This window comes from Rhinolophus hipposideros (assembly GCF_964194185.1).
Source record: "Rhinolophus hipposideros genome assembly, chromosome: 15".
NCBI classification, from domain to species: Eukaryota; Metazoa; Chordata; class Mammalia; order Chiroptera; family Rhinolophidae; genus Rhinolophus; species Rhinolophus hipposideros.
In genome coordinates, this window is record NC_138061.1 from 27178893 (window position 1) to 27192371 (window position 13479).

Here is a 13479-nt window from a genome sequence, read left to right on the forward strand (position 1 = left end):
CTAAAGATCCAAGAACCAGATCACAAGCTCCTCACTTTTACTTATCAGAAGTTTTAAATTTTCTAAAATTTAATAACAAAAACGAAACATACCAGAAAAATGATCAGCAGCCTCTTAAACAAAACTCTAGAGTCACTGATGTGAGATCATTTACACATTTGAAAAAGGAGGAAGTCAGCCAAAGAATCAGCAGACCGAGTGACGCTCACTCCATTTTTAAAAATGCACTCATCGAACGACATCGTTAAGAGATTGGATGTTTTCGTTGCCTATATATATATATACCAAAGAAAATATTAGAGAGTTTACTACTCCAAACTGATCACAGAAACACAGAAGTGGGAGACACGCGGCTAGCTGCGAGAAGAGCACCGGTAGATGTTCCAACCAAGTAGATATAGACAATTCTCAGGCAGTCACCATGCCGTCCAAGGAGCTCAGGGGGACACTGAATAACTCTTGCCAAGACAAAACGTCAGGCTTGACTCAGTAGACACTGGGGAGCTGCTGCAGGCTCTTGAAGAAGCGGCCTGGAAAGGTTTGCATGAAAGGTGAATTCAAATATTCTACTCTTTCAGGGTGAAACCATGTGAAATTATGTGTGTGTGTGTATGTATGTGTACACATACGTACATACATATATATATGTGTGTGTGTGAGTTTTTAAGTCAAAAAGTTATTATGAAAAAAACAGAACACGGCCCTTACTTCATATCTGTTAACATTTTTCTCTATATGTATATATAAATAAAAGAGATATACCATGAAGATGCTATGAAGATTCAAATAACATAGAAAAATCTTCATTATGCAGTAAAAGTCTCCTTTTTATAAAGTAGATGCCCCCACCCCCACCCTGAGCTATCAGCTCCTCACTCTATAGTTGATTGGTCTGTACCCTGCACAATGGTGTCCAGCTATAAGGACTAGTGGGGGCTGGATTCCATCTTTATTTGTTTGCCAAGCTATGTACCCTGCCACTGGGCAGTGTCCACCCAGAACAAAAGGGGTACATTTTTCTAATTTGTGTGAAGGCACTCTATTGGCTTGGAAAACCACCTTTTAATGACTTCTTGCATATCCTTCTAAAAAGGTATGCATATACCAGCACATATGTATGTATATATCTTCTTTTTCCACACAAAAAAATACTTATATGCTGCTATACACTATTCTGAACAGTTCTTTCTTTTCTTTCTCCTCTTTTTCCATTTTTGCTTAACTTAATAATATCTTAATATCTCTTGGGGATTTTTATATACCAGCAATACAGATGTATGTTTCTTTTTTTTCTTTTAAAAGGATCTCTGGTATTCCGCTATGTAGCTTTATAAAAGTTTATTTAACTAGTTCGCCTTTAGTGATTGATGGGTGTTTAGGTTGTTTCCAGGTTTTTCTTTAGGGGGGATGCGGGAAGGATTAGGGTTATTACACATAATGTTTTTATGTGTATAATGTGGATATCTATATAATGGTGTAGTTTTATAACAATGTTCATTGGGCAAATTCCTAGCAGTGGAATTTCTGGGTCAAAAGGCATGGAGGTTTCAAATTTTGACAGATATTGATTGTAACAATTTGCATTCCCAAGAATAGCTGTACCCTCATATGCATGATAATACCCAGGGTACTCTCTTATCCTCATTAACCCTGGGTATTATCATGCATATTAAGTTTTGCCAGTCTAATAAGCAGAACATATTTCATTGTTGTTTCAATTTAGATTTCGTTAAATATAAGTGATGTTTAAACATATTTTCACTGGTCTGTTGGCCATTTGTACTTCTTTCAATGTGTTAGCTATGTGTTCACATCCTTTGCTCATTTTCCTACCGAATTATTCATAATCTTTTTTTTTACTGAGTTGTAAAATTTCTTTGTAAATCCAAACATGTAGTTATTATTATCATTATTATTTTCAGATATTTATTCCAGCATGTCACTTATCTTTTGATTTTGCGCATATTACTTTTTGTTCTACGAAAGTTTCAAATATCTATGCAGTCACATTCACTAATCATTTTCTCTATGGCTTTTCTGTATGTGCAACTTTTAAATGACAATTTTTCCAGATTCTACGTAGTAAAGTTAACAAAAAAAATCTTGGACCTGGTATCAGCCTGTACTGTGTGCTTCAAGGTGGTCCCCCAACACCCCCCCGCAATGTGGATGCTCAAAGAACAGTAAAGCTTATGACAGGATCACAGGGCGTTGGCCTTACCTGTCTCCTCAGAACAGACAGGCCTGGGAGTCAGAATTCCTGTTCACAGTCTGAGAGTGGCCCAGACATCCAATGGATGGGGACAGGGCTCAATGGCCACATTACTTATAAAATCAGTCACACTTTCCCTTTACTCAAGTAGCAGATGTCAACTAAATTAAATACAATATAATCCATGCTGTTTGGGGTTTTATTGTAGGATCCCCTTTCCCCTTTTTAAAAATCAACCTAGTTATTAATATTTTCTGTTTAATTTTGTTCTTACAGGCAGCTTCAAAAGATGGTCCATGATATTAAGAACAATGAAGGCGGAATAATGAACAAAATCAAAAAGTAAGTTAGACTCCATTGTACTATATGAGCACTTATTTATGTGAATAACGTCTATGTCAGCCTGTGCTAAGTAAAAGAAAACAAAGTTCTCTGTTACCCAAGTGAGGAGTTGCAACCTCTTTAGGATGTAACCCTTTCTTAGTCTTGGCTAGAGTGCATGGTGGTCAGATATGCATTCAGGAAACATGGTGAGGGACTGGGTGATACTCAGGGCACTTAGATTTGCCTTCTCACTGTAGGAAGAGTGAGCTATGCATTCAAGGGGACTAACAAGCATCATAACAAAATTTGTAGAAGCAAGAAAATCAGCTTCCGAAACCATTTAGCTAAGGGCCACTAGGACACAGTTGGAGACATCCAAAGGAGAAGTTACAAGAACACAGCCGCTAACTTCCTCAGGATGCTATAGTGTTCTCCATATTTTGATTTCTGCTTTTTCAATTATTACCATTGTAAATGGTGTTTTCAGTTGGCACTTGGAGAGGGAAAGCTAGAATTCTAAATCTCCTGCACACCAAAAACTCTTAAGATTTTTTTTAAGACAATAGAAATTGTACATACCTACATTTGACGCTCAAAATCTAAGTCAAGAGGAAAGGGGAAATGTTATTCTGTTAGTTTTAAGTTTTTTGGTGTTTTTTTTTTTTAAGAAAATAATACAGATTCACTAGGGGAAAAAATCAAAGAGTTCAGAATTGTATAAAGTCAAAATCTCCCACTTCCTCATATCTCCACTTTAACCCACTCCCCAGAAATGAACGTTGTCATTAGTGAGTTTGGCATATAAATCTACATGTATGTGTTTACACACATACACATACATGTACTGATAGAGATATAATAAATACCTATACACGCATACATTTCATCATGAATGGCATCATACTCCATAAACCATTCTACAAACTTGCTTTGTTTGATGGTTTTACTTAATGCTATATCATGGACATTTTTGTAGGTATGTAAAAATAAACCATATTCCTTTTTGAATAGTTGATTAATAGTCTACTATCACTGTATTACTATTCATTCAACCAGCTATATATTGTTGGAGATTTTTTAAAGGGAGGGCGGGAGTTTAAACTGGCACATTTTTGGAAGGCAATTTGATAATATCAATTAAAATTTGTGGCCATTTCTTTCAGTTTAACTGTTACACACAATATATATTTTTTACACAATATTTCAATAAATATCTTTTGCAGATTTTGAGGATACGAGAAAACTAAATTCCTGAAATGAAATTTTTGGGTGGAAGGATTTATGCCCTTGAAATCTTTATTGATATTAGCAAATTGCTTTCCAAATCTTTTATGCCACCAATTGTGTATAAAAGTTCGTTTCCCTATGTCTTCAGAACAGAGTATCTTCATTCTTTTTCATCTTTGCTAAACATAAAAGAAACCACTTTTTATGGTGTTTAATTTGGAGTTTAAAATGTAAATGAGTCTCAATATATATAAGTGATTATCATAAAATAGTTAAAATAGTCTTCTGCTTGTGGGACAATGGTCATCTCATAGAGGAGGAGAATTTGTCTTCATGTTCTGTCTTCTGACTGGGAGAGGTGTGTAATTATTTTCATTAGTATTTATGATACATATAGAATCTCATTGAAATGTCCTGCTGGTCATTGTTTAAATCACTCGCAAGTCTAGATGAATTACCCTCCCAGTCTCCAGTTTTACAATACACACATTTTCTCAATATTATGAAGCCTCTCTATAAAATGTCTATTCCATGGGCAGTCATACTTACAGCAGCCATGGAATTCAAATTCTTTCAGGCAGTTCCTATTTCATTATACCCATTGTCCCCAAAAGTATTTTTACTTGACAAACTATGTTTCTTCTCGGCTTGGAAAACACAGCTGCCAAATAGTCATTACTCCGGGTGAAGTCAGTGGCCCTTTGGTTCTGAGTGACATGCAGTTCTTAGCTCTCACTCGTAGCCAGGCAACAGGTGCCACTTTGAAAGGAGGAAGCACAGTTGAACACACTGGTTTCCTAACACAAGACCGTGACAGAGTCATCACTGGTCCATGGCCAAATGAGAAAATGTTGAAGGGTTGGGCTAGCGTACAGCTGCCGGCTCCTAGTGAGGCCCAAACCACAACTTTTACTCCTGCTTGGTGCTCAGTGACCAGTAGTTGGTTTGTGCTTTTTGAAATTTTACGGGTTTATCAACAGACCTGGACCAGACCCAGTTTTGTTGTTTGTTTTTCTTCCCTACGCCTTTGTAATCTCTCTCGGGACCTAATCATAGCTCTAATGATAATATCTTCCCTGCACACCTTGCTGCCTTGCTGTAAGAATTGAATGAAATCATAGATATGAGAGCCTTTGGGAAAACAAAAAGCAGAATTTCTATGCAAATATAAATATTATTATTTTTGCAACATTATGATTCTGGTGTATAAGTCCTGTTTTTTTTTATAATCAAACATGAATTTCTGAACTGCTTTTTTTCTTCAGAAATGAAATATATTTTATATGTAATGATTACCTTATATACTGCTTATAATGGATGTGATGTTTTCGTTAATAAAAGCTATTGGATATAGTCTTTATTTATATGTTATCATTTTTAATTAAGTAAATCACTCTTAAATAAAATGCATAACTTATTAGAAATAATAATTTATTACAAACCTTATCCATTTCAAATAAAGGAAGGGGAGGTGTTGTCAGTACTTATAAAAAGCCTAAAATTGGGATACATTTTTACAATGTAATTTTAATTTTATTATTTTAATGAGTGAAGAAGGATTGTAAATATTCAGGACATTTTATATGTATATAAAGATACTAAAGTAGTTTTGAAAGTGCTTGAAACGGTGCAACTTCTAAATAAGCTAAATATCACAATCCCCAACCTAGACATTCACTGCTCACTTACCTGACACTTTTTTTAATAGTGCAAAAAATAGTTTCAGTCTAACCTACAATTAAAATTACAGCTAATTTTTCCTGTTATTTAAAGCATTTTTTTGTTATTTATTAAAATAGAGTTCATCTTTTCTTACCTTCCTGTCAACCAATTAACAATTGTCTTCCCTGAACCTCTGAACTCAGTGCTTACTAGTATTGTGATCTTTTGGAGCCCTTTGTCTGTTGTATTGCACCTTTGCCAAGTCACAGCCTTTCTGTGCACTGATGGGAGGGGGAGAGGTGGGAAATTTCTGATGAATGGCTTTGCTACATGTTCACTATATTTAGCCTTTCAATGTGACGGATCCAAAACAAGCCATTATTCTATTAGTAATTCATCTATTATCTCTATATCTGCTTATATTATGATCCTTGGCAACAGTTGTCCTACGCACTGACCATTTGTCTGATGGTTGTTAATCACAGGCTGAAAGTCAAAGCACCTCCAAGTGTTCCTCGAAGGGACTATGCCTCCGGTAAGAGTATTTCTAAAATACTTGGACTATTGGTTAATTTAATGTTTATATTTACTTCTTGAAAGGGAACTATGTTCTATTCATATGAAGACAAAAGGTGCCCATCCTAATTTTAAGAATGACCAGTCTATTAGGCATTTGACTATAAAGGGGACATAGTATCCCATCATCCATCCATCCATCCATCCATCCATCCATCCATCCATCCATCCATCCATCCATCCATCCCCTCATCTATTTACCAGCTATTTATTAAGCATCTTCCATGTGCCAGGCACACACAAAGTCTTAGGCAGAAATACAGTGCTAAACAAAAAAGACATAGCCCCACACTCACAGAATGTGTTGTCTAGAAGGGAACACAGATGACGTTTGAAGCGATGGCAGCTCAGCGTGATCTGACACACAAAGGTCTGTGGAAGCCCACAGCAAGCCGCAAGCTCTCATCCAAGCAGAGGTGGAGCAGATGGGGAAGGGACAGTTTCCTGGATAAAGAACTGTAAAAATGGATACTTGAGAGGGGGGCATGGGAATAAATCATTGACAGCACATAGTTACGCAATCCCCTTTGAGGTTAGCCCTGCAACCTGACTACAACTAAGATCGGCTTTGTCAGGGGAGAGCAGTTCGTCTTGACATTCGTAGTGTTCATGGCAGTGGTGAGCAAAGTAAATTATCCAACACACTTTCCTTTTCTAGAACAGGATAGGTCTAAAATCTCTCTCTGCTGACTACATGTAAAGATTTCCTGGACATGGACAGATCTATACAGTCCTTAGTGAAAAAACAAATACATTCTTCTCTCCAAGTTCTAAAAATGAAAACAAAGCAGACTACACCTGTTAAATACCCAAGGGTTTGATGGGGAAATTATGGAATCATGGAGTCTCAGGTTTAAAAGGAGCTCAGAGGTGATATAATCTAACATCCAATCCAGTGCTTACACCTAGCCCATTACTGTGTACCACAAACAAGGCCCAAGTCTGTCTGGTCCAGTCAAGGACAGACAGCCCTGGCAGGATATAAATGTGATTCATTTCCTCGTGGCTTCCATAGTTTGTCCTATGGCCACACACTACAAGTCTTTAAATATTAAAGACAGTGGAGACTGAGTTGTTCTGTGCAACTTCCAGGATAGAGTTAGAAGTTAGGGTCATTTGAATGGTTTCTTCCCTAGAATAAACATTTCCAGGTGCTTCAGCTCTTCCACTCTTACTATGATTCACTCAACAAATATTACACGAGGCTGTCCTGTGTGATACTCACTGTGCTAGATATGAAGTGGAGAACAAAATATAATCCCTGACCTTGCGGTGCTGAATGACTAGTGGGGCATCAGATAATAAACAAAAATGCCAATAGGTAAATATAAATTACGAAACATGGTAACTGCCTATGAAAGAAAATGGCAGGTGGAGTGACAGGACGTCACTATGGGTGGGGGAACAGCTTAGATAGTCAGGGAAGGTCTTTGGAGGTGACATTTAATTCAAGTCCTGGGGTCTGAGCAGGATGATTTGTGACTTTGTAGATACAGGACACAAATGTTAGTAGCTCAGAGGCAATCCTAGGAAACCTAAGTAGACAGATATATCTGATTTCAGGATGGACATCTCCTGATGATCCTCTCATACTCAACTACTCAACTTCTTCTTGCTCATTCCCTCTCCCAGCCCCCTCCTTTTCCCATATTTTTTATTTGGACAAAAGACAGGTAGCATTCATCATTTATTCATCTTTTTGCCTAATCCTCTCACACCAGGGAATCATCTTGATCCCTCTTCTTCCTTCCCCGTCTACAAAAATATTGATCTCGAAATCCTGTTAATTCTAGCTTTTAAGTGTCTCTCAAATATTTTGTCCCTCACTATTCACATAGCTACAGCTCGTCATCTGTTGCTTGTCCTAGTACAGACGCCTCTAAGTCATCTCCCTAATTCCTAATCCCAAGTGGTCCTCTCAACCTCCACCAGAGAACTGTTCTGAAATACCTTTGCTTAAATATTCTCATGGCTCTACATCATCAACAAGAGGAATTGCAAGTCACTGAGTCTGCACACAAGGTCCTTCAATGTCTAGCCTCTAATTGGTTGTGTAGCCTTGGACCACTCGCTCTGCTCTCCTTATCTGTATCATGCAGGGACTGAACTAGAAGTTCTGTCAGGTTCTCACCAATGTTAATACTCTAACCTCCCACAAAGGCAAATCTTTGGAGCCTAGGGCCCAGTGATGCAGTGAGCTTCTCCTAACCTTCCCTGGCTTTAGGAAGCTGCATCTTCCAATTTATCCTTAATCTCTCTTGGGTCTCAGCTGAGTCCTCTAGGCCTTTGCTACTACTTGAAGTGCCATCCTTAGCCTGCAGCATCAGCATTACCTTGGAGCTTGGTAGAAATGAAGAATATCTGCCCCTCCAAATAGCTACACAATCAGAATTTTGCTTTTTAACAAGAGCTCCAGGGGATGTGAATGTATATTAAATTTGAAAAACCTGTTACAAATCATCAACTCTGTCCTTACTTCTCCTGAACTTCAAGCTAAATCCACTGAAGTTCCAGGATCTCAGAATTCATCCTATTGCTTCACCAAACCAATAGGGCTTTGCCTAGTCTCCTCTCTGCTCTTACACTCAGTCCCCACGGAAAAGGTCCTTTTGGCAAAACCACCATCACCATCTGCAGTTAGTACTTCCCTTACCATATCCCTCCCCACCCCCATCTCAAGTCCCAGGAGCATTTCCAGCTGCTTCCCCTGAGCCTTGGGGACCCTGAGCAGTTAAAAGCCCAGGGCCTCAGGAAACACCCTGACAGCTCCTCTTGAACCCAGGGCATCTTCAAGGAACTCAGAGGTCCCAGTGTTTGAAGACCTTAACCTACCAGACATCTGGAGCCCCAAGAGGCCCGTCAAGTACTCCCTGAGGCCTGTGCAGACTTGGTCCACCCAAGTCTCCTGAAACAGCCCCATGTGTCTCCTCCGGATGCTGGAATTATGTCCTTTTTACAGTCCCAGAAGCAAATGGCTTCTCCAACCCTCTAAACCAGCAGAGCGAGTTGACCTTGGTGCTGCTGATCTTCACAACAAAGAATGGAAAGGGCCAGCGCCCACCAGAGGTCAGCAGAAGAATCACCACAGTTCCCCCAGTTAGAGTGTAGAAGGACAAGGCTTGAATTACACAAAGAACGGAAGCCTGGACCTCCTACAGATGCAGATCAGGCCAGGGTGGAGCCTGCTGCTTGCAGTTCAGACCAGCAATCCTGCTTTATCTCTGAGGAGGAACCATTGCCTGCAGGGACCTCACGGTCCACTGAGCAGAACAGATTACACCCAAGCAGCTAGCATTCCGGAAGGGAAGCTATCCAAAACATGTTGTATTTACTCTGTTCTGGGAGTTAATCTAAGCTCTTTACAGACATTAGCTCATTTACTCTCCCATTAGCACCGTTATATAGAAATGACTGTCTCGGTTTCCCAGATGAGGAAAAGGCATCTCAGGAACATTAAGTAACCTGTCCAAGTTTACTGCAGCCACTAAAGGAATCCCATCCCAGACTCCATTCCTGGTTCTTTCCTTTGGCCCAAGCTGAGAAGGTTACACTTTTCTGGGGTATTTCTTATTACTCTGAAGGCCCAGAGCCTCTGACATGAACAGCAGAGCCTGCTTCTCAGTTTGTGTGCTTTCACAGTCGAATAGCCCCCTGTATCTTTGAGGTTTGAGGCCTGGCTCAGGAGAGAGGGAAGGGGAGAACCGTCGTAGTGTCTCCAAAATCTGTGGGGTCATTGCAGAAGCTCTGCTCGTCACTCCACAAACCCCTGACAGGTCAGAAGTAAGTAAGTCCTCTCTCCTTGTCCACTTGGGCTCTGATATCCAGGGTCTATTGTGATGTGCCCAGGAGATCTGTCTTGTCCTCCCACCACTGATGTCCTGTAGGAGGAAATCAGAGCAATGATGGTGGTGGGGTGGGGAGAGGTGGGGACAGAGGAAGTTACTTGGACAAGGATTCTTGGGTAACTGTCTATACAGAAGCATAGGATACACGTAACAACGCTTTCAACCCTTTCTCCCTCAAAGGAGTTGATATAACACTGCTTTTGACCCCTGCCCTGGTGTCCTTAATGAAGCCAGCATTCGCTTGGTTTCCTCTCTCCTCATTTATACACTTAACTGGTGGTACCAGCAAAACTGATATGGGGAGAGCTGATTGCACGTCAGTTCTGCCTCATGGAACTAAGAATGGAGGAATGAAATTTGGACTCAAAGGTATTTTAAAGCCTAGAAAGTCCTGAAATGTCCCCCAGTCCAAGTTTCTCATGTTAGGGATCAATGGAAACCAGAGAGGCAAAATGACTGCCTCAGGTCACACAACCGGGGGATGGCTAAGCCAGCACTATGTTCCCCACTTTTACACATCCACCCCCAACCCCCACTAATAGGGCCCTGGGAAGGGATGAATAAACACACCAACAAAGGGAGTTTCTGAGAAGTGTTTACACTCATGTCTCGTGGCCAGCCTGGATCTGGGCCTTAGCCTCGGCTCCCCACACTGTCACATCCTTCTCTCCTCTCAGGGTGTACCCAGTGGCCCTGTCCACTCACCACATCCCCCGCCGTTCCTGGACTTCTGCTTTCTGTTCCTTCCCTGCGTCAGCCCCACCGCTGCCGCTAGCCCACCTTCCTTTTTTCTTTCCTTCTTGTGTCCCACTGCAGTCTCTCACTGGTTCCTGCATCCCACCGCCAGCTCTGTAAGAGGAGAAATGCGAGGGCCTGGTGGCCCAGAGCACAGCCAGAGTGGCATCAGGGCCACAGCCAAAGCTGTGTGTCAGGCATGTAGCTGTGGGTCAGGCATGTAGCTTAGGGACCGTGGCTGGCATGCCAGCAGCACTGCCCCCCGGTGTTTGGTGACCCAGAACTGATGACCCAGAACTGAAAGGTTGAATTCACATCCTCTCCTTTACCTCTTCACTCCAGCTCTCGCCACAGAGCCCTTTACTGTCCTTCCAGCCAATCTCTCTACTTCCCAAGACCCCCAGTTTGGGTCAGCCTTCATCTCTTCAAGGCTAAGTTACTCAAACACCGTACTTGTCGGCCTTATATCTCCAGCTTGTCACTAGAACCAAAATGTCCACTGTGGCTGAAGCAGCCTCTTGGCTGGCAATGAATCTAGCTTTGTTTCCCCTCTTGGCATTTTCTCCTCTGACTCTCCAGTGCAGCTCATTCATTCTGTATATATCTGTGCCTTATGGATGCCACATCCATCCCTCAGCCAAACCCTGCTTATGGGACTGACATACAAGCTCCTGTCTGAGTATATGGAAGGCAGACACCCTCCTTCCTCTTCTTCCTCTCACCCAAGTCATGCTTTTCCTTCAAGGCCCAGCTCAATCCCACCTTTGACAAGCAGCCTCATGCAACCTCTCAGCCCTCACTGAGCGCATCCTTCTCGAACTTTCCCAGCACCTGGCCATGATTCCAGGTGCTGGGACACTTACGAGGAAATTTTACCCTGCCCTGGTTTGTCCTCAGTCTGATACATGAGTGTTCTCCTGCACTCTACGTCTTTTATTACTATTGTACAGGGTGGCTTGGTGAGAAGACCTTGAACTTTGTGGTCCTTTGGGCCTGGAGTGGAATCCTGGTTTTGCCCTTTCAGCACTGTGAACCTAGAAAAATGTAGTAACTTCCCCAAGCTTCAGATTCCTGATCTGGAGATAAGAGTACCTATCCTTTAGGTTATGATAAAAATTAAACAGAAAGTAAATTAACAGCAGTAACTGTCATTCACTGAGCCCTTACTCTGTGTCAGTTACTCTTCTAAGCTCTTTCCATGTGTTATTTCATTTTCATGCTCTCAAAACTCTACGATACAGGTACTACTAATAATGTCCATTTTAGTGATGAGAAAATTGAGGTCCAGAGTTAAGTAATTTGCCTAAGGTCACACTGCTAGCAAATGGTAGAATCAAGATTTTCAGCAAGGTAGCTGACCCCAGATCCCAAGCTCAAAACCCTGTGTGTCTTGGCCTGGAGCAGATGCTGAGATGGGGGCCATCGTGGCCATTCTCAGGTGTCTTTTTAGTGCCAGGTGCTGTGCTCACAGGCTTGGGAGGGCCCTGTGAACCACAAGGCCTCAGCCAAGCAAGGGGAGGAGTCCCTCTATCGTGTGGCATGCGATTATGACAGTCAGTGGAGCATAAGCCCCAAACAAGGTACATGACACAGTAGGAAAGGTTTTCCCTGACAAGGAGGCCCAACCAGTATCTCAGCTTCCTGGCAGGGGCATGCAATCCCATACCCCAAATTAACCCCCCTGGCCCACATTACACTTGAACTTACCCTCCTGAAAGTTTTCCCCACTACACTAGAAGCTTTCTTGGATCTATTTCTTTGTGGTAGCCATACTGCATGGTTGCCATTAGAATGAAATAGAATTGGTATTGTTTTGAGGGTTTATTAAGAATTCTCAATACCCAAGACAACAACAAGTAACATTAATACAGCATGTGCTGTGTGCCAAGCTTTGCAAAGTACTTCACAGGTATTATATTGCTTGATTCTCATAAAAACACGAGGCAAGCACTATTCATATCCTTGTTTTACAGGAAATTAAGCTTTAAACAATTAAAGTACTGGTCCATTTCCAAGCAGGTAGCAAAGAGTAGAGCCAGGATTGGAACCCAGGGAGCCTGGTTCTAAAACTACCACCTGCACACTTTCAGAGGCTCCGTGAGAAGCTGAAAAACCTCCCTCTACTGTGGATTTAGTACTTTGGATCCTCATGCTTTTCAGTCTGGGCAATGCCTGCAAGGTTGTGACTTTATGAGTATGATGCTGTGAGTTGTCTGTGGGACCAGAAGATGGGTGTAGCTAGGAGAGGGCGGGGAACCATCAAATAATCTCTACCACATGATGCTTTTGTCTCTTTATTTTCTCAGTATGCCATGATTCCTGGATTGGGCCATTCTTGTTTCTCTTGGGTTCTATATGAATGCTCAGTGGAAGGCCAAGTGGTTCACATGAGATTTCAGCTGCAGGAGCCAACAGATAGCCAGGCCTCCAATCCAGCCCCTACACTAGCTAGCCATGTGGCCTCAGAAAGGTTTTGCAACTTCTATTAGCCCTGGATTCCTCGATCATAAAACAGAAATAATAATGGCACCTACCACAGACTTCTATTTTGAAGATAAATGAAGAAATACATTTATAAAACTTAACCTAGCACCCAGCACATAAGAAGTGTTCAATAAACAGCACCTATTATTATTAATATTATTATTATTATTATTGTTGTTATTGTTATTATCCTAATTTTCATTCATTCTACTCATTTGTTGGTTCATACTTTTATTAGTGCATGGATTCCCAATGCAAAATGTCATCCAGATACAAAGGTAGAATAAATAGGCCTTGCTTTTCAGTGCAGAGTGACACAAATAAATTGATTGTAACACAGGGCAGAATGAAATACATGTGACATCGAGGTGCCAGCAGCATCTAAGAGCGCCCCGAGGAAGGAGTAATGGGTTA

The 13479-nt window shown here is 41.2% G+C and overlaps 1 protein-coding gene across 1 annotated transcript in view; it reads left to right on the top strand.

Moving 5' to 3' along the window:
* Positions 1–13479, top strand: part of BLNK (B cell linker) — a 65573-nt gene that overhangs the window by 14706 nt on the left and 37388 nt on the right. The window contains exons 2-3 of the mRNA XM_081074760.1: positions 2489–2554; positions 5911–5960. Of these exons, the coding sequence (XP_080930886.1) occupies positions 2489–2554; positions 5911–5960 (116 nt within the window). The remainder of the gene's footprint in view (positions 1–2488; positions 2555–5910; positions 5961–13479) is intronic.